The following is a 27,847-nucleotide window of genomic DNA, read 5'->3' as shown; positions in this document are numbered from 1 at the left end:
CATAGATAATAAAGAATATTAGAATATTATAACAACACATTTATACATATGTATGGACCCTATGGATTCCAGGTCTGGAATTTGTCAAAATGGAGGTATAGAAGCAATGCTTCAAGGAAAGAATACTTCCAGTATATAGCAGACAATGATACAAAAAAAATCATATAGAGATATTGTATGGACCAAAATGTAACCGTCCTATAACACGGTCTGAACTGCGCCTTAGTGCAGTAGTTATAGGTATAAAGATCCCCCATTACTACACAGGAATGCAGTTTATGTGAGGTTGCGGTTATTATATAGTATATAGTACAGGTGCCCCATGTGATTTATAGGGCTGAGTGTGTATTACACAAAGCATATGATGAGTTAATCTGGGAGGGAGCGGAATGCTCTTCCTTGCGTGGGGTGGGACAAGTAGAAAGCATGCAGACTGCCTGCAAGTTGTAACCAGCAGCTCTCCCCACTCCACTATAGTGTAACCTATTCTCACACAGGCAGGATCCATCCAGCAGCATGTCCAGGGCTTCCTATCCCATAGACCAGATGGTGCATCTACCTGCGCCGGACGCCTGCCAAGACCAGCAGGGCATCTGACTTAGAGACCTGCCCGGTGGTGAGTAACCTAAGAGCACTTCTACCTTGTTCCACCCTAACCTTCCATAGATGTCACCAGCGTGCAGTGACTTCTGCTTATGCATCATCGCTTTATCTTAAAGGGGAGATTCAGTAACTGATTGACTTTCTAAAATTTTTCTGCAACTTCACCCTTTTATGATTGAACTTCTAGTAGGGATAAGTTCACACCTGTAAATCTGGTCATTGGGGACCATAGCATAAATTTAAATGAATTGGTCATGTGATAAGATTTGGTGAAGTTTCGGACATAGTGTCAGATGGTTGTACAGATTACTCCTCCAGTTGGTGGATAATTGATCAATAAGATTGGGCTGATGCGTCACATCTGAATCTGAAATTTGACTTTATGAAAAGCTGAATGATTTATGGATCTTATTAATGTCAGAATTTTATATACCTGCAGTGACGGGATCAGGGTTCTCCTCCCCGCTGGAATGTTGCTCAATATTACCGTACTACAAAAGTCATTGACTCAAAGGTGGAAATTGAATTTAATGCTCTGTTTTTGTGTGTAAATTCCTGATACATGTAATATAATACATTTGAGACTTGAGGATCACATGTCACCATTAGGCTCTGTTCACATCACATCAGGAGCAAACAATAGGCAATTATGGCAGAAAAGGCACCTGATATTTCCACTAAATGATGTGTGATAGGTGTCATTCTGTCCTAATTCAACCAAAAAATATGCAGTAAAAAAATAATACAGCTAAAAAAATTTTTTAGGATCAGTCACAAAATTTTTGAAATGGGGCCCCAATTTTTGAATGAACTAAATCTGAACAAGTCCTTAAACACACAACAGGCACAAATATGACCAGCTCTAATTTATATAGCGTGGGCAGTTGTTACGGTTATGACATGGGGGTGCACGGTGCCTAGACCGCACCATAAAGGTGCGCAATAAAAATCAATGGGGCTGCCGTGTGCATGAGGCCTAAGGTGAAGTTTTGGTCCATTTGCTTGTCAATTGTTGGCCCGACAATAGTGTAAAGTTCAGTCACATCACAATTTTCTATACTGCACTCAGTCTGTATTGTGTACAAGGCAGACTTGGACTATTCCAGACAAAAGTCCTAGTCCTAATTTTAGACTCTCTCGAGGCTCCTAGAGTCTCAGAAGGGTGGGCAAATCACCCAAACTCCACCGGGTTCTTGGACATTTCTTATGTTATTTAGACTCTTTAATTAGGCAGTCTTTTGCCATAAACAGGGCTGAATGACATGCTCACATCACAATTGGTTAGTAAAGGAGCACATAATAACCCCCCCCCCCCAAAATAAAAAAGATTTACAGCCTCCTACTCCCTCATATATGAATTTGCCCACAACAACCAATCACAGCACAGCTTTCATTTCAAATGAACAGTTTGAGAAATGGAAGCTCAGCACTGATTGGTTGCTATGGGAAACCAAGACAGGGGCCTACTGCTTGATAATGGAGGTCTATTTACGCACGTGTAACATTAAAGGGGTTATCCCCAGGATATGTTAAAAGTAGATGATAAATGGTCCTACTCCTGGGACCCACACATATTGTGGTAAGAGGGGTCTACTGACCCCCTTCCCACTGCCAGTCACTCTCCATTCAACCTTATGGGAACACAGAGCGTACAGTCTCCGCTGTGGTCACTGCTCTCACACAGCGCACTCTCCATTCAGATCGACTGGGAGAAGAGAGTCAGTGGACCCTGAGATGGATGCGGGTCCTTCCTCCTCGGAACAGCACCTATTATTCATTTATGACATATCCTGTGGATATGTTATAAATAGTCTAGAATGGAAAACCCTTTTAAGTGGATCCTTCCAAGTCAGAATTATCCTCTCTAAAATTTTTGTAATTCAATTCAGACTTCCGAGTGAAAACTGTGTTGAATGTACTAATATATATAATATATATCTCCTCTGAAAGCAGATCCTTCAGATTCTATATTCACTCCCTATAGCCTTGAGCTTTATAAAAAAAAAAAAAAAGCCCTATACATGTAAAATTAACAATCAGAAAGGGTTAACATTAAAGAAGAACAGGATGCTCAGGAGTTTTGAAACCATTTAAGAAATCCCATAATGAGCGATAAGGATTGATCTGTTGAGACTTGTGTGAGATGTAAGGAGTTACGTAGAGTAGTGGTGACCGCGGAGTTTACATAAAGAGTGGATCATATATAGCAGTGATGGCTAACCTATAGCACTGGTGGCAGAGGTTGTACTCAGAGTCCTTTCTGTGGGCACTCAGGCCATCACCAGAGAGGACTCCAGGTATCTTCCTGCAGTCCCAGACAGCCCAGGACTTGCTGTGCGCAGAGCTATTTTAAAGTGACAGCGGCACCTGGGACTATTTTCTGCTATATTGGTGTCCTCAGGGGCTGATATCAATGAAAACTGTGACAGAGAAGGGAGTATAAATCACAAATTAAATTTCTGTGGCACTTTGCGATAAATAAGCGGGTCTTTGTTGTAGTTTGGGCACTCGGTCTCTAAAATGTTTGCCATCACTGATCTATAGTGTATGATACACAGGTGAATGAAAGAAAATGTCTCCATAATGGTAACCTGGTGTCATAAAAATTTAGCAGGTAATATAGCAGGAGGAGCTGAGCAGATTGTACATAGTGTCCTATCAGCAGGGAGCATGTTGTAGAGCAGGAGGAGCTGAGCAGATTGTACATAGTGTCCTATCTGCAGGCAGCATGTTATATAGCAGGAGGAGCTGAGCAGATTGTACATAGATTTAGTATAACTTATATTTTATATACTTACATCTTTTTTTTACTGAGAAGTCATAGAAGAGTTTTTGTTATGGAAGCTAGAGATAACAGAATCTTCAGTTTTTTTATCCAACAAAACCTATATATCTGCTCTAAAACAGCCGCCTGTAGATGGAACACTAATAGAGATGAGCGAACACTAAAATGCTCGGGTACTCGTTATTCGAGACGAACTTTTCCCGATGCTCGAGTGCTCGTCTCGAATAACGAACCCCATTGAAGTCAATGGGAGACTCGAGCATTTTTCAAGGGGACCAAGGCTCTGCACAGGGAAGCTTGGCCAAACACCTGGGAACCTCAGAAAAGGATGGAAACACCACGGAAATGGACAGGAAACAGCAGGGGCAGCATGCATGGATGCCTCTGAGGCTGCTTAATCGCACCATTATGCCAAAATTATGGGCAACAGCATGGCCATGACAGAGTGACAGAATGAAGCTAGATAGCATCTAAAACATCTAATAATTGACCCTGACACTATAGGGGACGGCATGCAGAGGCAGCGGCAGCAGCGGCAGGCTAGAGAGTGGCATGGCGACATACCCTAAATGGACTCAGGCTTCAAACCAATGGGTGGCAGAGAGGAACCAAAGGAGGTGAGCAAGAAGCGCTCAAATAATATCGCTACATGATAAAAGTTTGCCAGTATATTTTGTGGATTACACAGCAGGGTGGCGACAAAGTTAACATGGAAGCCATGAAAACAACCCCAAATTCTGCCTGACACAGCTCGTTTGATAAGGGGACCATGTATGCTTACAGTTCATGCCAGTCGCTGCACTTGCTGCCAGTCTCCTTTCGAATAGTTTAAAATAATAATAACCCTCATCCATAAAGCTCTGTATAATGCTGCACCCCCCTACCTCTCCTCTCTTATCTCAGTCTATCGCCCAACCCGTGCTCTTAGATCCGCCAGTGATCTTAGATTAACCTCTACCCTAGTGCGGACCTCCCACTCGCGTCTCCAAGACTTCTCTAGAGCTGCACCAATTCTATGGAATGCTCTGCCCCGGACTATCAGACTAATACCTAACCTCCAAAGTTTCAAACGTGCTCTTAAAACCCATTTCTTTAGGCAAGCCTATAACACTCATTAACTGCATGAAGTTTTAACTCTTCTACTAACCCGTCCTGTGTCGTCCTCCCATCTGTTATCCAGCAACCAACAGGCACCAGACTTCTCTGCAGTCCCATTCACCCTGGACCTGGTATATAAGATGACGGCTGAGTGTTTCAAGCGACAGCAATTCCATTTATTATATTTTTTTCTATTCCCTAAGAAGAATGGCTTGACCATTAAATATTCTTTTACCTCGTGTTACCCCATCATCTTCATAAACCGTAAGCTCTGGCGAGCAGGGACCTCACTCCTGTTGTTCCATACAAATGTTGTGCTCTGTTACATTACATTTGTATTTGTTTCCTATGATTTGTAAAGCGCTGCAGAATATGATGACGCTATATAAATAAAGATTATTATTATTATGGAGGCAGTGAACTAGTAGTAGATTAAAGGTGCTGCAACTATGTTAGTTGGATCTTGTGATGGAGCTGGCGCTCTGCAGCCAGGCGAGCTTTCGCCAATCCAAGCCCCTGTTTCTAGGCTACTCCCCAAACAGCACTTCTAAGAACCTTTTGTATAAGATCAAGTGTAGTAGCGTTCTTATAAGTTTAGGATATGCCGGGTGAGGGGAATGTAAACAGATGCGCAAGAAGCGCTGAAATAATATCCCTAAATGGTAAAAGTTTGCAAGTATATTTTGTGGATTACACAGCAGGGTGGCGACAAAGTTAACAAGTTTGATGTGGAATGCCCTGTAATAGCTCTTGGGCGGTGTGCCTTTTATCGCCTAGGCTCAGCAGTTTCAGCACCGCCTGCTGTCGCTTAGCGACGGCACTGCTGCTGTGCCTAGAGCTACCGACTGATGGCGCCATGCCCACGGATGGTAATTCGGAGGAGGAGGAGGTGGAGGAGGGGTGGGAGGAGGTATAGTAGGCCTTTGAGACCTGGACCGAGGTAGGCCCCGCAATTCTCTGCGTCGCCAGTATATGAGCAGCCCCAGGGTCAGACTCGGTCCCAGCCTGCACCAAGTTAAGTGTAGTAGCGTTCTTATAAGTTTGGGATATGGCGGGTGAGGGGAATGTAAACAGATGCGCAAGAAGCGCATGATGCGCATGGAGCTGGCGCTCCGCTGCCAGGCGAGCTTTCGCCAATCCAAGCCCCTGTCTCTAGGCTACTCCCCAAACAGCACTTCTAAGAACCTTTTGTATAAGATCAAGTGTAGTAGCGTTCTTATAAGTTTAGGATATGCCGGGTGAGGGGAATGTAAACAGATGCGCAAGAAGCGCTGAAATAATATCCCTAAATGGTAAAAGTTTGCCAGTATATTTTGTGGATAACACAGCAGGGTGGCGACAAAGTTAACAACTTTGATGTGGAATCCATGAAAACAACCCAAATTTCTGCCTGACACACCTCGTTTGATAAAGGGACGATGTATGGAGGCAGCTATATGGACGACTTTTGGAGGTAGCAATGGAGACAACGTGTGGAGGCTGCTATGGAGACAATTTAATTTGGATAGTGCCTGTATGTGGCAGTCCCAAACATTTTTCAAACCAGAGGAGCAGGTAGGTGGCCCTCCAGTAAAATGGAATAGATTGAGTGCCTGTATGTGGCAGTCCCAAAAATGTTTCAAACCAGAGGAGCAGGTAGGTGGCCCTCCAGTAAAATGGAATAGATTGAGTGCCTGTATGTGGCAGTCCCAAAAATTCTTCAAACCAGAGGAGCAGGTAGGTGGCCCTCCAGTAAAATGGAATAGATTGAGTGCCTGTATGTGGCAGTCCCAAAAATTGTTCAAACCAGAGGAGCAGGTAGGTGGCCCTGCAGTAAAATGGAATAGATTGAGTGCCTGTATGTGGCAGTCCCAAAAATGTTTCAAACCAGAGGAGCAGGTAGGTGGCCCTCCAGTAAAATGGAATAGATTGAGTGCCTGTATGTGGCAGTCCCAAAAATTGTTCAAACCAGAGGAGCAGGTAGGTGGCCCTGCAGTAAAATGGAATAGATTGAGTGCCTGTATGTGGCAGTCCCAAAAATGTTTCAAACCAGAGGAGCAGGTAGGTGGCCCTCCAGTAAAATGGAATAGATTGAGTGCCTGTATGTGGCAGTCCCAAAAATTGTTCAAACCAGAGGAGCAGGTAGGTGGCCCTGCAGTAAAATGGAATAGATTGAGTGCCTGTATGTGGCAGTCCCAAAAATGTTTCAAACCAGAGGAGCAGGTAGGTGGCCCTCCAGTAAAATGGAATAGATTGAGTGCCTGTATGTGGCAGTCCCAAAAATTTTTTAAAACAGAGGACCGGGTAGGTGGCCCTCCAGAAAAATGGAATAGATTGAGTGCCTGTATGTGGCACTCACAAAAATTGTTTCAAACAGAGGACCGGGTAGGTGGCCCTCCAGAAAAATTAAATGCATGAAGTACTATAGCAAGAGCCAGTGGGCCCTGTCAAAAAATAGCCATTTTCCTCTGCTTTACTGTACAAAGAGGAGGAGAAGGAGGAAAATGAGGAGGAGGAGGAGGAGTGGATCAATTATTCAGGTTGAGCTTCCTTCACCTGGTGGAGATTGGAAATTCTGAGAAATCCAGCCTTTATTCATTTTAATAAGCGTCAGCCTGTCAGCGCTGTCAGTCGACAGGCGTGTACGCTTATCGGTGATGATGCCACCAGCTGCACTGAAAACCCGCTCGGACAAGACGCTAGCGGCAGGGCAGGCAAGAACCTCCAAGGCGTACAGCGCCAGTTCGTGCCACATGTCCAGCTTTGAAACCCAGTAGTTGTAGGGAGCTGTGTGATCATTTAGGACGATGGTATGGTCAGCTACGTACTCCCTCACCATCTTTCTGTAAAGATCAGCCCTACTCTGCCGAGACTGGGGACAGGTGACAGTGTCTTGCTGGGGTGACATAAAGCTGGCAAAAGCCTTGTAAAGCGTACCCTTGCCAGTGCTGGACAAGCTGCCTGCTCGCCTACTCTCCCTCGCTACTTGTCCCGCAGAACTACGCACTCTGCCGCTAGCGCTGTCAGAAGGGAAATACTGTTTCAGCTTGTGCACCAGGGCCTGCTGGTATTCATGCATTCTCACACTCCTTTCCTCTGCAGGGATGAGAGTGGAAAGATTTTGCTTGTACCGTGGGTCCAGGAGAGTGAACACCCAGTAATCGGTGCTGGAATAAATTCTTTGAACGCGAGGGTCACGGGATAGGCAGCCTAGCATGAAATCTGCCATATGCGCCAGAGTACCAACGCGTAAGAATTCACTCCCCTCACTGGCCTGACTGTCCATTTCCTCCTCCTCCAACTCCTCCAACTCCTCTTCTTCTGCCCATACACGCTGAACAGTGAAGGACTCAACAATGGTCCCCTCTTGTGTCTCGCCAACATTCTCCTCCTCTTCCTCCTCATCCTCCTCCACCTCCACCTCCTCCGATATGCGCTGAGAAACAGACCTGAGGGTGCTTTGGCTATCAACAAGGGAATCTTCTTCCCCCGTCTCTTGTGACGAGCGCAAAGCTTCCGACTTCATGCTGATCAGAGAGTTTTTCAACAGGCCAAGCAGCGGGATGGTGAGGCTGATGATGGCGGCATCGCCACTGACCATCTGTGTTGACTCCTCAAAGTTACTCAGCACCTGACAGATATCAGACATCCACGTCCACTCCTCATTGTAGACTTGAGGAAGCTGACTGACCTGACTACCAGTTCTGGTGGAAGTTGACATCTGGCAGTCTACAATCGCTCTGCGCTGCTGGTAAACTCTGGATAACATGGTCAGTGTTGAATTCCACCTCGTGGGCACGTCGCACAACAGTCGGTGAGCGGGCAGTTGGAGGCGGCGCTGCGCTGCCCTGAGAGTGGCAGCATCTGGGCTGGACTTCCTGAAATGCGCACAGATGCGGCGCACCTTCGTGAGCAAATCAGACAGATTGGGGTATGTCTTGAGGAAACGCTGCACTATCAGATTTAACACATGGGCCAGGCATGGCACATGTGTCAGTCTGCCGAGTTGCAGAGCCGCCACCAGGTTACGGCCGTTGTCACACACAACCATTCCCGGCTTGAGGTTCAGCGGTGCCAGCCACAGATCAGTCTGCGCCGTGATGCCCTGTAATAGCTCTTGGGCGGTGTGCCTTTTGTCGCCTAGGCTCAGCAGTTTGAGCACCGCCTGCTGTCGCTTAGCGACGGCACTGCTGCTGTGCCTAGAGCTACCGACTGATGGCGCCGTGCCCACGGATGGTAGTTCGGAGGAGGAGGTGGAGGAGGGGTGGGAGGAGGAGGAGGCATAGTAGGCCTGAAACACCTGGACCGAGGTAGGCCCCGCAATCCTCGGCGTCGGCAGTATATGAGCAGCCCCAGGGTCAGACTCGGTCCCAGCCTCCACCAAGTTAACCCAATGTGCCGTCAGCGATATATAGTGGCCCTGCCCGGCAGCACTCGTCCACGTGTCCGTGGTCAGGTGGACCTTGTCAGAAACGGCGTTGGTCAGGGCACGGATGATGTTGTCTGACACGTGCTGGTGCAGGGCTGGGACGGCACATCGGGAAAAGTAGTGGCGGCTGGGGACCGAATACCGAGGGGCGGCCGCCGCCATGAGGTTGCGAAAGGCCTCGGTCTCTACTAGCCTATAGGGCAGCATCTCCAGGCTAAGCAATCTGGAGATGTGCACATTAAGGGCTTGGGCGTGCGGGTGGGTTGCACTATATTTGCGTTTCCGCTCCAGCGTCTGGGGTATGGAGAGCTGAACGCTGGTGGATGCTGTGGAGGATCGTGGAGGCGACGATGGGGTTTTTGTGCCAGGGTCCTGGGCAGGGGGCTGACTAGCAGCTGACACAGGGGAAGGAGCAGTGGTGTGCACGGCCGGAGGTGAACGGGCTTGTTGCCACTGAGTGGGGTGCTTAGCATTCATATGCCTGCGCATACTGGTGGTAGTTAAGCTAGTAGTGGTGGAACCCCTGCTGAGCCTGGTTTGGCAAATGTTGCACACCACAGTCCGTCGGTCATCCGGTGTTTCCTTAAAGAACCTCCACACTTCTGAAGATCTAGCCCTCGCCGCAAGAGCCCTCACCACGGGAGCTTCACTAGTTGACAGTGGCGCTGATGCACCAGCTCTGGCCCTGCCTCTCCGTCTGGCCCCACCACTGCCTCTTCCAACCTGTTCAGGTCGAGGACTCTCCTCCGTCTCAGAAGCACTGTGTTCACCCGGCCTCTCAACCCAGCTTGGGTCTGTCGCCTCATCATCCTCCGATCCCTCAGTCTGCTCCCCCCTCGGACTTCCTGCCCTGACAACAACTTCCCCACTGTCTGACAACCGTGTCTCCTCATCGTCGGACACCTCTTTACACACTTCCACTACGTCAAGAAGGTCATCATCACCCACAGACTGTGACTGGTGGAAAACCTGGGCATCGGAAAATTGCTCAGCAGCAACCGGACAAGTGGTTTGTGACTGTGGGAAGGGTCCAGAAAACAGTTCCTCAGAGTATGCCGGTTCAAATGGCAAATTTTCCTGGGAGGGGGCAGACTGGGGGGGAGGAGGCTGAGGTGCAGGAGCTGGAGGAGTGGGGATTTCGGTGACATGGGTGGACTGCGTGGAAGACTGACTGGTGGTGGACAAATTGCTCGAAGCATTGTCAGCAATCCACGACATCACCTGTTCGCACTGTTCTGGCCTCAACAGTGCTCTACCACGAGTCCCAGTAACTTCAGACATGAACCTAGGGAGTGTAGCTCTGCGGCGTTCCCCTGCTCCCTCATCAGCAGGTGGTGTCTCACCCCGCCCAGGACCACGGCCTCTGACCCCTGCAGTAGTTGGACGCCCACGTCCCCGCCCTCGTCCTCTACCCCTAGCCCTCGGGTTAAACATTTTTAAAATGAGAGTTATAACTTTTTTTTTTTTTTTACTTCTTTTTGTTTTTTTTGTGTTTTTTTGTGTTTTTTGTTTTTTTTTTGAGTTTTTAAAACCAAACAATCCTATCCTATTGCTATGGCTATTTTCTAGCCAAGTATCAAAGGAAGCACACTACTATGCCAGATGAGATGACACTGAGTTAGTGCCTAATAGAAATCCAACCCCTACTGAATTTTGCCACTTCGGCCTTTGCTATGGATATGTGCGCCACTAAGCGCAGAACACAGCGGTCGCAAGTCTCACTACAAATTGCTCAGAATTGGCAAGTACATGCACTGCAGAAACTACAGCCACCAGCAGATCAACCAGAAATCAAATATATAGAACGCTACTGTAGGCTTCAAGAAGCTGTTTGTATTCTCCTATGGCTATTTTCTAGCCAAGTATCAAAGGAAGCACACTACTATGCCAGATGAGATGACACTGAGTTATTGCCTAATAGAAATCCAACCCCTACTGAATTTTCCCACTTCGGCCTTTGCTATGGATATGTGCGCCACTAAGCGCAGAACACAGCGGTCGCAAGTCTCACTACAAATTGCTCAGAATTGGCAAGTACATGCACTGCAGAAACTACAGCCACCAGCAGATCAACCAGAAATCAAATATATAGAACGCTACTGTAGGCTTCAAGAAGCTGTTTGTATTCTCCTATGGCTATTTTCTAGCCAAGTATCAAAGGAAGCACACTACTATGCCAGATGAGATGACACTGAGTTATTGCCTAATAGAAATCCAACCCCTACTGAATTTTGCCACTTCGGCCTTTGCTATGGATATGTGCGCCACTAAGCGCAGAACACAGCGGTCGCAAGTCTCACTACAAATTGCTCAGAATTGGCAAGTACATGCACTGCAGAAACTACAGCCACCAGCAGATCAACCAGAAATCAAATATATAGAACGCTACTGTAGGCTTCAAGAAGCTGTTTGTATTCTCCTATGGCTATTTTCTAGCCAAGTATCAAAGGAAGCACACTACTATGCCAGATGAGATGACACTGAGTTATTGCCTAATAGAAATCCAACCCCTACTGAATTTTGCCACTTCGGCCTTTGCTATGGATATGTGCGCCACTAAGCGCAGAACACAGCGGTCGCAAGTCTCACTACAAATTGCTCAGAATTGGCAAGTACATGCACTGCAGAAACTACAGCCACCAGCAGATCAACCAGAAATCAAATATATAGAACGCTACTGTAGGCTTCAAGAAGCTGTTTGTATTCTCCTATGGCTATTTTCTAGCCAAGTATCAAAGGAAGCACACTACTATGCCAGATGAGATGACACTGAGTTAGTGCCTAATAGAAATCCAACCCCTACTGAATTTTCCCACTTCGGTCTTTGCTATGGATATGTGTGCCACTAAGAGCTAAACACAACGGTAGCAAGTCCCCCTGCTAATTCCTCACAAAATGGTAATAGATGCAAATTAAAATAAAAAAAGTAGAACGTTATTGTAGCCCTAAGAAGGGCTGTTGGGTTCTTTGAGAATCACTCCTGCCTAACAGTAAGCTAATAGAACACCCTAACGCTTTCCCTGACCAGCAGCAGCTCTCTCCCTAGCGGCATCCAGAGACAGAATGATCCGAGCAGCGCGGCCAGCGGCTAGTCTATCCCAGGGTCACCTGATCTGGCCAGCCAACCACTGCTATCGACGTGTAAGGGTACCACGTCATGCTGGGTGGAGTGCAGAGTCTCCTGGCTTGTGCTTGGCTCTGTTTCTGGCCGCCAAAAAGCAAAACGGCGGGAGCTGCCATTTTCTCGAGCGGGCGAAGTATTCGTCCGAGTAACGAGCAGTTTCGAGTACCCTAATGCTCGACCGAGCATCAAGCTCGGACGAGCATGTTCGCTCATCTCTAAACACTAAGTACAATCTGTTCTGCTCCTCCTGCTCTATAATTTGGTCATTGTGTCCCATATCTAGGAAGCAATCTGCAAAGCTTCCCCTGCTCTATAACCTGCTGCCTGCTAATAGGAGGACACTACGTACAATCTGCTCAGCTCCTCCTGCTCTATAACATGCTGCCTGCAGATAGGACACTATGTACAATCTACTCTGCTCCTCCTGCTCTATAACATGCTGTCTGGATATGGGGCACTATGGCCAATCTTTTCAGCTCCTAGTGCTCTATAACATGCTGCCTGCAGATAGGACACCATGTACAATTCGCTGAGCAAATCCTGCTCTCTAAAATGCTGCCTGCAGATAGGACATTTTGAGCAGTCTTCTCAGCTTCTCCTGCTCTATAGCGTGCTGCCTGCAAATAGGACACAAGGGGTAGCTAACCCCTTAATGACCCGGCCCTTTTTTGTTTTTTAATTTCCATTTTTCACTCCCTACCTTCAAAAATCTATCTAACTTTTAAATGTTTCCATGTAAAGGGCTTGTGTAACAAATGTCACTTTATAATGACGGAATTTAATATTCCATGCCATCCAAATGCAGTGAAATTGGTGAAAAAATGCATTTGCACCATTTTCTTGAAGGCTTGGATTTTACAGCTTTCACTGTGCACCCCAAATGACATGACACTAAGTATTTTTTAACTTTATTTTTTTTTTTACTATTTTTCAGATCCACTAGGGTACTTTTAACCCCGGGTTGTCTGATCCTACCACATAGTGTCATACTACAGTATGGAAGTATATGGGGATTTTTATCTGCACATTTCCAGCTATGTCTTTATTGCCTCAATCTTTGGTTTTGTAGCGACTGGATCCACAAGCCTTGTGCACTCTGAAAGATGTGGGTCTGACACTAAAAGTATGTTTCTCTGTGCTATAGACCGAAAATGGAGGATTCTGAAATTACGCCCCCTCTGTAGCTATAAAAGGGGGGATCCTGGAAAGGACATTTCATCCCTTACCTGAAGGGGTTGGTAGTTTAACATGGTAAAATCTGGAGTCTAATTAAAGATCAGGAAGTAAGAAGATGCCTCAGCCATTTAAAGGGCATCTATTATCGGCTTCCCTTATGATAGATGATTACTACTCACCTCCCTGTCCCGTTCCCCCCTTTTCGTTTAGATTTGAACAGCTGCTTTTAAGAGGTTTTTAAAATATTCAAATTAGTCCGAGGCCCGACTGGCATCGTCTACAGCGAGAGCTGGTGATGTCTGAACACTCTGGAGGCAGTGCCAGTTGGGCCGGGGGTCCGCAACTAGCACTGTAACCCAGGGGTGCTCTGCTCAGGGCTCATTTGAATATTTTAAAAACCTCTGATCCTACTAAATGCGGCTGTTCCAATCTATATAAAAAGATTACTGCAAAGGGGGGGGGGGAGGTGGTATTGGGAGGTCAGTAGTAATCATCTATCATTGGTGAATCTGATGGTAAATATCCTTTAAGACCACCTTGCTAAGAGACTTACAGCCTTTGATGCTCCATAGAGAGGGGGGTTATGGTAAATATGCAAATACATTTTCCAGGGTGGGACAAATAAAAACATTTCCTCTTAGCTACCTTGTAAGGCAACCTCCCTAACATCAAGCATGACTTTCAAGAAGCCTAATGACAAGATGTGGGATTAAAGCCAAATCAGCATATCTACTTCTGAAGGAACAGATTCCCAACCGTAGACAGCGCTGCTTAAAAGTATTTGTATTTTGATTACTTTTCAATTCTAGTTGTAAGCCTCTCACTCAGCTAAACAAGTTACTTACACTGTACTGACGAGATGCAAAGACATTGAAACAGTGCTGTCTACAGTTGGGAATCTGGTAGTTTTGCAATAGAGCAACCTATCTCCTATGATGGAGATCTCGGAACACAACGAGCTCCATCAACAACTGCAGCCGGCGGAGCGCTGCCCTGGGAAGACGAGTGGATAAGAGGCTTTTCACCCCTACTCGTATGTTTGAAGACACAGTCTAACTGGATATAACAAATGGCGTACCCGTGGGCGCCCACACTGCCCGGTAAAACTACAGCAGGTCCGACCTGGAGTAATTCTGTGGCTAAACCTGCGAATGAACGCAGGCACAAGGCAGGAGCACTCCGTGCCCGTCCACTTCACTGGCAGCCACGCCACTCAATGCATATGTGGTGTAGTCGACCCTATAATCGCAATTTCTTGCAGTGCACAAGAAATTGATTGTGTCAGCGGTTCTTTGCCAGAAATCTCCCCTTTCACCTTTAATGTTGTAGTATTTTAATTTGGCTCAGAACCTTGTCTTAATACTTTGCATCCCTGTGTTCTCCGAGAAATTAGACCCACGTCTGCGTTCGCATGTTGCACTTTGATTCAATTTTGAGACGCAATCCTAGGCTTCTGCTGTGATCACATGTTGAGGTACCTCGACATGTGAGCACAGCAAAGCCCTTGGAATGCGTCTCAAAACGCAATGTGTGAATGCAGCCAAGGAAACAGAGGAACACGGCAGAACATTTTTCAATTTATATGACTGTAGTCAGAATAGATTTCCTCGCATGTTTTGCTTCCATCATGCATTACATATCACTGTACACTATGAGACATGCTGTAGCAACCATTATTGCAACAATGTTACTATAAAGCACGTGCCGCCTATCAGCCTATGTTTCTCAAGGACAGAAGTAATTTCTAAGCAATGTCTGCATATGTTTTCCTTGTTCATTCCTGGAGCTGATGGGGCACACCAGGAAATTTTTGACACATTTCGAGCACTTCATAGTGGCCACACTGAATCGTTTACGTTTACATTGTGTTTTAAAATGCAATAGAACAGGAGAGAAGATTTGCCTAGTTACATTGCTGTTAACGTTTGTGTTTAACATAAATACAATGTTAACTGATGTGTTAAAATCACGTTAACGAATGGGTTTTGCTAGCACATTGTTAACACAGGTAAATGTCACGCTGGTTACTAGATCTTGACCGATGAGCCTTAGACAATGACTATTGTACCTCATTAATTGTGACCAGGATTGGAGGGGACCAATAAAGAACCATTGGATCCTCTGGTGGGACCAGACTCTAATACAGAGATGTGCCCCAGAGGTCAAGCAGAAGACAACCTAGTTTGTGGTTTACTAACTTTTTCATTTCCTAGTATGATGAATGGTGGGCCACCACCAAAATGTTATCTGGTGGCCCGGAAAAAGCCCCAGTCGACACATTCATCTCTGTTATTCCCAACACATCAGTCCAAACTTACAGTCAAATTCTGAACAGACCCTTAAAGGATATCTACCATCAAAATCAAGCATGATAAACCAGGGACAGTAAGACCCCTTACACACTAGCGAGTGTGATGTACACGGCAACCGAAACTGAACTGACTTACTGGCCCAAATTTACTATGGCTTCTCCGACAGTTAGTTTTCTCTCTCCACCACTTTTCAGGTTTCTATGACCCACATGTTAGTATGGGCATGTTGGGTCACAGACTGGTCAGGGAGCAGGGTGGACTTAGGGCAGGCAGGGCCCGACCCGCAACATTTACTATAGTCTCCGACGGAAAACCGGAAGAGACTAAAGCAAAAGGCTCTGCCAGTTCCGACCTAGTCGACCGGTTGGAACTGACAGAGTTTGCGCCCATAATCACTAAGTATACCGCAGGAGCACCAGTGGGAGTATTTTAAGACTGCCGTTCTAAACACCAGTCTTAAAAAATTCTCCCGACGGAGTTCAGTTCCAATTGTCAGAGTTCAGACCGGACAAAGTAACACTGCACTTTTTCTAAACAAAAACAACACATTTTTGCTACAGGGAATCAGAGGTGTATGTATGACGCCCCCTCTTCCCCATCCATTAGTAATATAATTTTAATTTTTTTAGTAAGTGGATTCTCCATGCAGTTTCTCATGCTCACGTCGGACGTGAAGAGACAATATTTTTAAGTGTCAGGTCCTGCTTTGTAGCAGCTGACTCTGCCCCTGATGCTGCCCTTCATCTTGCTGCAGGTGGTGCTGCCTGAGGCGAGAGTCTCAAGTCGCCTCAAGGCTGGTGCACTCCTGCAGGAAAAGGTAGAAGGAATAGCAGTGATCTGCAACAGTAATGAAAGCTTTGAGTCTTATTGAAGTCTTACATGATCTTCTGTGTCTCCCCCCTATAGGATGCGGGGTCCCTTTCAGGATGAACACCTGTCACCATGATAAACAAATGGACTTTTTCTACAATCAGAGTAAGTCACAGACCGAAGACGACTGGACGGGCACCAAGCTGATTTTGTTGTTCTGTTTCGGGGCCTGCTGCTGTTTGTTCATATTCATCTCCAACATGTTGGTCATCGCAGCTGTGGTCAAGAACAAGCGTTTCCACTATCCCTTCTACTACCTGTTGGCCAACTTAGCAGCCGCAGACTTTTTCTCCGGGATTGCCTACGTCTATCTGATGTTTCACACGGGGCCGGTGTCGAAAACACTAACTGTACACAAGTGGTTCCTGCGCCAGGGTCTTCTGGACACCAGCATGTCTGCATCCCTAGCCAACCTTCTGGTCATTGCTGTTGAGCGACATATGTCCGTCGTCCGAATGAGACTTCACAGCAACCTGACGAAAAGGAGAGTAACTTGTCTTATTTTGCTCATCTGGGGTGTGGCAATTTTTATGGGTGCCGTGCCCACTTTAGGCTGGAATTGCATCTGTAACATAACCACGTGTTCCTCCCTTGCCCCCATTTATAGTAGGAGCTACCTCACTTTTTGGACGGTCTCTAACCTGGCTGTTTTCTTAATCATGGTGGTGGTTTATCTACGGATCTACATGTATGTACAGTACAAGACCAACATGTTATCTCCACACACCACCGGCTCTATAAGTCGAAGGCGGACTCCGATAAAATTGATGAAGACAGTCATGACGGTGCTAGGTAAGGCTACTATATTTATCCTACGGCTTATTTTACATCTGACAATGTTTTCTGTTGGACTCATAATTTAGTATCTCATGGGAAACTCATGAACCTTAACACATGTTTGATTTTTTTTGGGGGGGGGGATGTGGAAGATGAACATAATGCCTGGTGGTGACCCATAAAAAGCTAGGGACAATGTACTTGCTATGTAACACCAGCGGTAACCACAAATCCACCTTCCACCGATAATTCAGCTAACTGGTGGACCACCAGGCATTAGATAAAGCCCTCAGAAAATCTGATTGGTAGGGATCAGTATTATAATCCAGAAATACTACTTAAGACTACCTCATTCAAGGAAATACCCCTCTAATGGGGTACTAGAATGATTTAGTCCTACATATGAGGTGCAGCCTCTGTGCAGAGGGGCTGAGGGCTAAGGGCATTTAATAATGAACTAAGGTAGTAACCTGACTGGGCTACAGGAACCTCTACTAACTGTTGAATAAGCCTCTATCCAAATAACCAATATATTCCATTGATATCGATATGTAAAAGTTTTTAGAAATCTGGTTCACAATCTTTTCGAGGACTTCAATGATGGTCATAGGGTTGTCATCCATCTTGCCTAAAAAACTTTTTTGAAGTTTTTGAAAATAGAGTATAATTTACATGCCTAACAATTTTATTGTTGATAGCGGAACGCCCCTAAAACTGACTCTAACCTGGGAAGGACTGCCCACAATGAGGTGGTATTTCAGAAGCCACCCCCCTTTTTGGTTTAATGAATAATTAGACAATTTTTAATTTTTTTTTCTTAGTTTTCCTTATCCCTTACTGGAAAACGTGTTTGCACATTTTCCCATAATCCGCTAGTGGAGAGTTCAAGGGTATAACGGCAGCCTTAATTGGCTGTCTCCATAAGGAGAAGTCTTACTTCCCAACCCTAGTCACAAGCCTCTCACTCCGCCAAATCAGTTTCCTACACTGTACTGAAGAGACCAAACCAGGTCGAAACATTGCTGTCTACAGTTGGGAGTCTGTTCCTTCTGGAATAGATATACTGGTTTGGTTCTAATCCTGCATCATGTCACAAGGCTTCTTGTAGGTCATGCTTGATGTCAATGTTGCTGCCTTACAAGAAGCGTGGTTTTCCTTATCCCATCCTAGAAAACTTATTTGCATATTTTGCTTCCAGTCATTTGGAAAACCCAGTAATCTAGGATGATTGAACATAAATCTGTCATGAGTTATTATGTCAGATAACAAGCTGCGCACCTGATCATGTGACCAAGTCAATTTTCTTATCTTCCGCTAGTAAACTTAAAAAAGTTTCAACTGAAGGGCAGTGAAGAGAGATCTTGATCTTAAAAATCATGAATTTACAGCACAGCACAAAGATATAAGCAAAAAAGTGGAATGCCCCTTTAAGCTTATTTGGCCGCAGCTTCCGGATACCACTTTGTGATCTACTTCTAGACAACTTTCGTTGTTTACGGTTACATAAATAATAGTAACAATTTCCTTGCTTTATGAATTTTAGCAAAATTAAGGCGCATTTCCTATAAGCCTCACCATCTAATTATCAAGACTCCGCTAATTGACCAAAATGAGTCAGTGCCTGGAACATGCAGCGGCGGTGAGGAGACGCATTTCTTACCTTGGTTATCTCAGTAATGTAATGTGGTCAGTGACTCTATTACATATTTTTTGTATAATTGTTATTTGCCGGAAACAGTAGGACATTTTAATAGGCTTTTTTGTAAACCATTTTTATACAGTATCCGGGGTGTAATGATTATTCTACATTGGGTTTGATCTCATTTTTTACAGAGGTTTAATCCTAAACTTAATATAATTAGATCCTTAATGATGGTCTTTGGGGGTTACAACCAAAATCAATGCAGGTTTAGTATACAGAAGGGGTTAGGCTAGTGATGGTGTTGGTGGAAACCTTTGTGGTTGCCTAGTAGTGTTATTGTAGTGGCTTAATGGGCTTTTTGAGACATTATCCATGTGCCATCAATATTTTATCAATGGAGGTCCAAATCCCTTGTATAACCTCTAATGCAACCCGAACTGTGTTGCTGATTTGACTAGAGATTCCTTCTAAGGGTGTTGTCTAAGTAGTCCCCTGGTATTCACCCTTTAACCCTTGTAAAGTGATTTGACTTTGCTGCAGAAAAGCCCCCTATGTGCCTAACTCTTGGGGTAGTTGCTGTAGTCGAAAGATACGGATGTGTGGTACCAATTAAACGGATTGAAAGAGCTTGTACCCAATGATAATCCGGGTCGCGCAGAATAAATATTGTAGTCAAGCAGAGGTCAGGGCAGGTCAAATTGGATTGGATTCGGCTACACAAGCAGAGATCAAACTTGGACAATATAGAATTTAGCAGACGCTTACGTAGGACACTAGGAACCTACTTGCTCAGGCACCTTTTCACAGGAGAGGAAGGTGCCTTATATATCCAAGTAGCTGTAGTGATTAGGACACCAGGTTCCAGGCTGAAAACACCACTGGTGTTATGACCAGGTGGCAGCTGGGTCCAAAGTACATGAAACGGGAAATGACCTTGTCATGGACCACATGGAGACCCCCGTATTCACCTGATCGGCCGGCTAATCAATAGACCACCACCAATCCAAAAATTGATACTAAAGCCCCAAAAACCTTGTTAATTACAGCATCCCTGGTGGTCTAGAGTAGTGAAAGATCTCTTGACCATTTTTCTAATCCCCGACATCCCCTTTAAAGCCAGTGACACAAACCAAACACTCATATCGTGCCATATATTTCCACACTGAGATGATTCAAAGCACAAAACATTCTCTACATGTTATCTCTTCCTTCTGTGCTCAAGGTTAGAGATGATTCAGCCGGGCGCCCGATTGGTGTATGGGGGTGATGGGAGATGTTTTTACTCCAGATTGTCGTGTCTGCACTTGATTCTCTATAGACAAGGATAACCTTCTGGATTGTAGCAATCCCTTCTTTACTGAATGTGAAACCTTTTAGGTTTGCAAGTAGTGGATGTCTCATTGTTACAAACTGAATTAGAAAAAGATGACAAGATCTTTCTCCCACCCATTGTGTCAGAACAATGGTTTGTCTTGCCTCTGTGCCTCTTTAGATGCATCCCATTGGGTCCCCTGCCTTGTCGGCAGCTGCCTGACACTGGGCTCTAAAGTTCAAGGAGTTGAACAAAGTAAAGTGCTCAGGTTTCTCCAGCACACTCATAGCCCGTGAAATGGAAAAGCTATAGATAACCCAGCGCCGCTCCATCAATTAGTAAGAATAGGACCCCCTTTCTCATGAAGGGTTCAGATGACTCCTCTGTCCTAGGAGCCCTAGGTTTACCATCAATCCATCAATGTATACTAAATACTTTACAGTATACAGTAATCTGGTTGACTGTAATAGACACATTTTAAGAGCTATTGACACCATATACATTATTGCCCCCCAGGTTTTCTAATTCTATTCTTTAGGTTGGTTTGCTGATATGTCTTCCACATACACTAGAAATGCCATAGATGTTTTAGTGGTCAAATCAGTGTTTAAGACTTTTCTAAAGTTGGAGAAGCTTAACGAAAGACCTCTCTCTCCTGCAATATTCAATAATCATTACTTCATGGCAGGAGGAACAGGCGCAATACATACTGTAACTCGCTTGGGTCACTTAATCAACATCATCAATTCCTATGAGATATTTGATCACAAATTGAGTCCTACATTCCCTCATTATCTTCTGCTTCTGTTCTTGAGGTCAACCTTGAACTGAACATCATTGATGAACTTGTCACTTGGACATCCTAAATAAAGGGGTCCTGTTTCTCAGTAGATCCATTAAAGGACATCTACCATCAGTTTAGTGATGGTAGATGTGTCCTAGTAAGAAGTTCCCAAGAAACATAATTTCTCAGGACTTTTATTATAGCTATATATCCCAAGATCGCGGAAATATAGAGTTTTAAAAGTTAGTCGCTATGTCACCTGAACGCCTCATGGAGCCTAGTATTTTAATGTATGTACACCCCCCAAATGGGCCGCTAGCACTACGGGTGATATAGAGTTATAATAAAAGAAGTCCTGAGGAACTTCTTACTAAGACGAATCTATCATAAGTAAACTGATGGTTGATGTCCTTTAAACTCTGGCCAATGAATAGGGTCCAATTGCTGTGAACTTTGAACATATCCCATTGATCCAAAAGGACCATCCAAGATCCATCCAGAAGTCTATAAGCAAGAATATTGCCTATTTAAGTATGAAAAATCTGTTGAGATTGTGTTGGTCTTGGCCTGTATTGGGCATCATACGCCGTTTCGGACTGGCCCACCAAAGGATCTTCTGGTGGGACCTGGCTCTAACCTAATACTGGACCTGAGATACAGCAGAAGACAGTCTAATCTGGAGGCTAGTAGGGTCTATTACCTGGAGGGATAGGTAAGGGTGGACCCCCATAATAATTTTATCTGTCTGGCCCAAGAAACCCCAGTCTGACACTGTACGTACATGTATCCTATCCACCACCACGTTCTACACTGAATTTGGAGAACACGGCCTGAACATCTCTACGTTGCGTCTTCTTGACACAGATCATGTTTTATGTAGGTTGGCAGCTGACTCTCATTTCGTGGGCTGGGTGTTTATGTTCTGTCATTTCCTGCTCTCATCTTGCGCTCGTGTTGGAACCTGCAGAGAGTTTTGCCACTTTCTTCATCGGAGTCATTATACAAAAGACCAGAAACTGGAAAAACACCCTTTTCACTGGGAGCTTTGAAACTCCTCTTCAGATGAAAGGAGAGATTGAATGGCTGGACGTATCAATGAAGGGTGTTCAAGCCGCAACCGGCCGAGGGATGCGTGTGTCCTGCAAACACAAAACGAGAGCTCAACCATCAATTAGATCTAATGTGTTAACCAATTCTTTGCTGTGTAGACTATAGACAACACCCTATGCACATTTAGGTTTACAGTTGTCTATAATGTACGTTTTCAAAGAGACATCTCAAGCCTTAGTGTCTGTGCAGATCTGTAAATTGAATGTGAGATTTGTACGAGCCCTTCCCCCTCAAATATAATATACAGTTCACTGTCAACACATCTTTTTTGTGCCGTGCAACCGGGGGGGCGGAGGGTACACAGACCCTTCTCCAACACAAGAAGACACCAGTAATTGTATGTGGCTTATGGTACCTGGGTTTCTGCATTTAAAGGGAACGTGTCCCTCGCACCTACCTAGGGCCATGCACACTACTCTCGGAAGCCCACTACAGGTCTGGAGACGGACACACGGTGTCTCAATGACAGGCGCACTGCCCATGCGCAGAGTGGTCAGGAGGCAGTGCCGAGGTACATGTGGAGGGGGGGCAAAGCCACCCCCCAGAAAAAAAGAAACATTGATTTATTAAAAAGTTTCTTTTGTAATTATCTTGGTTCCATTGAAGCAAGTTTCTCATGCGGTCATCAACCTGTGGAGCCTTAAAGGGCTTGTCCATAACAAACTAGACTAATCCCTATAGCAGTGATGGCAAACCTTTTTAAACACCAAGTGCCCAAACTACAACGAAACCCACATATTTTTCGCAAGGAGCCAATGAGACAATTTAAGCAGTAACTTTTTACTCCCTGCTCCTTCACAGGTTTAAATTTGAATAGGCACCTGAGGACACCAATACAGTATAAAGGAGAAGATTGTATTATTATTGTAGCTTCCTTCTAGGGTCCTGGGATGCCTGGGACTGCAAGAGGCCTTGATTCCTGTCTGGCAAACCCATCCCTGGGGTGATAGCAAGGGTGCCCATATTGAGGGCTCTGAGTGCCACCTCTGGCACCCGTGCCAAAGGTTCGCCACCACTGCCCTATAGGGTCCAAGTAGCTGAACTCAGGAAGTGGGACCCCTGGGAACTTAATGTTGGGACCCCTGTAGATCAAGAGAACGGGGGTCCAACAAACCCCCGTTGCACCCCAAAAGAATGAAGCGGCAGGTCGGACATGTGTTCTGCCACTACATTCACTGTTTATGGAGCTGACGGAGATGCAGATATATGTGCCAAAGAGATAAGGCAGCAGGACGCAGGTGTGACCGACCACAGGGGTATAACGTTCTCTTAATCTGTTGGGTCCCAACACTGAGACCGTGGTTAGGGGCTTACTTGTTGTGACTGGACAACCCCTTTAACAGATAGTATTGTTCTTCCTGAAACAAATAAGGCCTTAAGGTTCGCCAACCATGTCTGCTTATCTTTAATAATATGTACGTTTAAACCCAAACTTCAAATACCAGGTTCAAGCTCTAACTTGACTTTTCTGATTCTATTGATTTTTACCTGTAATTTTGTATCCAAATTTTTTATTTAATTGGTGTATAATGTGACAACACCAGAAGCAACTGAGAATTGAGTTATGAGCCAAAAAAAACTATTTCTTAAAATTTTTAACCCAAAGTATCCCTCCAATTATCTTCCCATTATCACTGGGTCTTTATATCCTGCACTTAAAGGAAATCTATCATGAGAACTGATGATGATATATCAGCATCACATTGTTGTAGATCAGGAAACTAAAGAACATGACACACAATGCATACGTATAATGAAGGTGACAATCGATTTATCAATAGACAATGCAGTCACATGGATGATACCATCACATAATGTGAACACCTGTATAAGAACCTATGAATGAAGGCGAGGACCCCACGCGTATCGTCATGCACTGGTGACTTCCTCACCTGGATTTCATAAGAAAAACCTTTTCAACCTGTCAATCTGAACATCTTTCTCTAGTTCCGTCCTAACTAAATCTGAAAACAAGATAAACTCCCAAATCGTTTTCCTTCTACGAACACCAAAGTTGCTTTGCGGGTCGAGAGACAATTCTATATAATAATATGCCATCGGCTAGGAGGCGCAGCCAAGAGCGGAGAGAATTAACATGACTGAGCACTTTATTACAGACCCCAGCCCATCTCCAAATTTATACAGACCTCACGCCAGAGAACAATTTATTACAGAACCCAAATCTTTGTATTCAACCCCCCCCCCCCCCTTTTCTTGCTTCCCTTTTATACTCGCTTTATCTTTTACTCTCTTTTATATAGTTTATCATATTAAACTATGATACTGGCTCCTCTGAAAAGGGAGAGTTCTTCTTTTTTTTCAACCTTTTGACCTTTTTCAATTCTTCAGAAGGAAAAAGCTAAAATAGACCTGACAGTTAAAGGGAACCTGTCAGCAGAAATTGAGCTAATAAACCACTACCAGTATGTTGTCAAGCAGCTGAACACCTTCCAGGTGATGTTTCTTTCATGACCCAGTGTGGTGGCATCATCCAGAAAATCAATTATGAAGTGAGATGTAAATTGGTTGTATAAAGTCAAGGAGGAGGAGAGTTTAACACTGAAGTCAAGCTCTCTTCCTCAAAGCCCCTTTACTGTAATTAATTGTCCTACATCCACTAACCTCATCTCCTGAGGTCCAATGTATGATGTTAATCACAGAGGAGGAGGCGTTCAGAGCTCCCCATCTTGACTTCAGTGTTAAACTCTCCGCCTTCTTGACTTTATACAACCAATTTACATCTCACTTCAAGGTTGATTCTCTGGATGATGCCTCCACACTGGGTCATGAAAGAAACAAAAGCTAGATTGTGTTACATTTCTTGACAATATTCTGGTACTGATTTATTAGGCCAATTGCTGATGACAGGTTCCCTTAAATATGAAGAATAGACAAAGAGGGAGGACACAAAAGGATGTTTGTGAAGTGCGGCTTCAGCCAATAACTGATGAGCAGGAAGTGACATCAGAGAAGGAGGACATTTTTTGAATTTCCTCCTGTAGAGCACAGCATACTTCATCCATTTGCCTTCTATCCATAAGTTGACTAAACCAATGACATAAATGTGATATATGTAGTCAAGCACCTTTTTGGGTAAACCTTTTTTTTTAATCTATAAAAATGTATATTTGCCTTAGTAGCGGATTAATAGAATAGTATAAAATATATGTAAATCCTGTCTTGAGCCATGTTACTAATATTAAGATTTCCTCTCTCACATCTCCAGGTGCATTCGTTGTGTGTTGGACGCCAGGGTTGGTGGTTCTTCTTCTTGATGGCCTCAACTGCACTTCATGTAGTTTACAGCAAGTCAAACGTTGGTTTCTTCTCCTCGCCCTAATGAATTCTCTTATGAATCCCATTATCTACTCCTACAAGGACGATGAGATGTGGAGGACCTTCAAGAGCATGATGTGCTGCTTTGCCTATAAGGGAAGGAGACGCTCCTCCAGGTTTCCATCCACGGTGCATAGCACGAGAAGTAACGACACCACTAGTTATTACCTGGAAGACCTCGCCAACCAGCTACCACCTGAAAAAGTGCCCTAACAGTACAATCAGAAGTCCAGGCACCGGGGCATTACCATCCTCGTATCATCCCTATATTTATGGAAAATAGACTCTGTATAGTATCACAAAGGAACGATAAAGGTCTTATAAAGTACCCTCCAAGGACAGTATCGGTGTAAATAAAATTGTGTTTAGTGGAAATGATAGATTTTTTTTTTTGTAGATATTTGTCATGTTTGTATGTGTTTTATATGTACTTTTTGTTTAATCTCAGGTTCGCAGATTTGAGTATAAGTTGGTATGACCCAAGCACTTGGAGACAAGTTGGGAAGGCCATGGCCAGACGAGTCCATAGGTTAGTGGTCAGTCGGTACAAGACTTACCATCTGCATGATCAGGGTTGTTTGTTTGCTATAAGGACACTGTAGGGGCACCCAGCCCGAGCTGGGATATAGTATTGGGTTCACCCTTCACAGAGGAAGAGGAAAGATAAATGGGACATAAGACATAAAAAGGGCATTGAGTGGGTATTAAACACCAAGTTCTTCTTTTCTGTGTGGCAGAAACTCTCAGCATAGTAATGGAGGATTTTGAGATTTCCAGTGGCGCCCCCTATCTCCTATGTATATCACCTCTTGTTTTTTTAATACTTGTATATAAAGGCATCATCATGAAAAGAAGGGAGGAACCCAGGGTATATACGTGTACATAATAGGCAATGTGTAATGCTTCTTTTCTCCTGCGGGGGTGTTGTAGCAAATGAGAGTACATCCTGTTTCTAAACAGATTACAGCAAATCTCTATAGATTGTGATCCACCTACATCTACCACCAGGATGAAGAACTGTAAACCAAGCACACTGACATACAGATGTATGTCCCCTCTAGCAGGATCTGCTCTTCTTTTAGCTTCTTCTGTCCCGGTTTTTAACAAAAAAGGCTTTTAAAATGATGCAAATGAGCCTGGAGCCCCCCAGGCTCATTTGCATAATTTGTAAAGTCTTTCTTATAAACAAGCTTAAAGAACATTGGATCATGCCAGAGGGGGCACCCACCAGTATGTCAGTGTGCTTGGTTTACAATCCTTCATCCTGGTGGTAGATGCCCTTTAAATCTCCTAAACAAGGTATTGTAATGTTTGCTTGAATTAGTTTTTGTTGTAGACAAATGCCAGTTTTTTTTTTTATAAAGTTTTCTTATCTTGTACATTTTTGTGCTGTTTTTAGAAGGGTATTATGCAGTAAGGATCTTGTGTTGATGACATGTTATGTAGAGTTTAGCTAATAGTCCTGCTCCCCCTAAGATGCCATGTTTATATTATTTTGGAGTCTTCCCTCGTTCTGTCTCTTAAGGTTATAACGATTATGATCCTGATGTGTTGTCGTAGAGTAATAGACGGGGTCTTGGTCTATGTAAATAACATTTATAATATAGTTTGGGCTAGAGAATCATACAATCCATCAATGTAACGCTGCAATAACACATATGAAGATAATCTCCCATTCACTAAAATGGGATCTGAGCTGCAGTACCTGGGCATGGCCACTACATAGTTTATGGCACTGTCTGGTTTGCTCTTGAACACTGCAGAGCTAAATTTTATGGGCTGTCTGTTGGGGTTCTAGATGTCGGATTCTAACGTGTCAGTATTTAGTAAATGCTTTCACATAAAACAACAATTTTGGATTTTCTTATATATTTCTTATCAGTCCCCAAATTTAAGGAGACAATTTCGATCTGGGTGTAACCAGTTGTCCCTTTATAATCTAGTACTGTTAGCACTGATCGGACCATTTTAGACCCACCCAACTGGTAACGCCCTGTTGGACATTTAATGGAGAATATTAGTATTTACTAAAATAGACATGTCAAGTCGACAGGTCTTTAATGGAACCTGTCAGTAGGTTTTGGGCCCTTAAACTGTAAAACGCTTTAATTTACATCATGGTTTAGGGTCTCCAAACCTCCTAACGGGTTCCCTTTAACACAGTATGCAGTATGCTCATAAGCTCCCTCTAGTGGTGGATTCAGACAAATATAATTTTTCTTATTTATCTCTGTATCAGGAAAATGGAGGTGGAAAAAAATAAATGAATAACCCTGCGGCATGACAGAAAGGACATAAAAAATAAAATTATTTATAAAAATGTCTATACCGTGTTAGATGTAGGATATTGCAGATAGCAGGTCAGTGTGTTATTATCATCTTCTACTTACACATTTCAGAGGGGACATTATACTGTCTGTAGACGCTGCATCGTACACCGCGCTGGTCACTATGGTTTGCTGGTCAGATCAGGACATTTTGCTGTTGATTAATAAAGACCCTTATTCACA

The 27,847-nt window shown here is 44.4% G+C and overlaps 1 protein-coding gene across 1 annotated transcript; it reads left to right on the top strand.

Moving 5' to 3' along the window:
* Positions 1-374: 374 nt before the first annotated feature.
* LPAR3 (lysophosphatidic acid receptor 3) lies at positions 375-27,847 on the top strand. The gene is made up of 3 exons (XM_072127444.1): positions 375-616; positions 16,413-17,168; positions 25,228-27,847. Exons 2-3 carry the CDS (start codon positions 16,433-16,435, stop codon positions 25,548-25,550), a joined length of 1,059 nt encoding a protein of 352 aa, XP_071983545.1. The 5' UTR covers positions 375-616; positions 16,413-16,432; the 3' UTR covers positions 25,551-27,847.

Source organism: Engystomops pustulosus, chromosome 10 (assembly GCF_040894005.1).
Source record: "Engystomops pustulosus chromosome 10, aEngPut4.maternal, whole genome shotgun sequence".
Lineage (NCBI taxonomy): Eukaryota > Metazoa > Chordata > Amphibia > Anura > Leptodactylidae > Engystomops > Engystomops pustulosus.
Note: the sequence above shows the minus strand (reverse complement) of the source record. Positions and strands in the feature narration are given on the sequence as shown.

Bases quoted from the DNA above. Each gene is read 5' to 3' on its own strand.
- LPAR3 (XM_072127444.1), top strand. From the start codon at position 16,433: ATGAACACCTGTCACCATGATAAACAAATGGACTTTTTCTACAATCAG. The intron at 17,169-25,227 runs GTAAGGCTACTA...TCACATCTCCAG, and splicing joins GACAGTCATGACGGTGCTAG to GTGCATTCGTTGTGTGTTGG.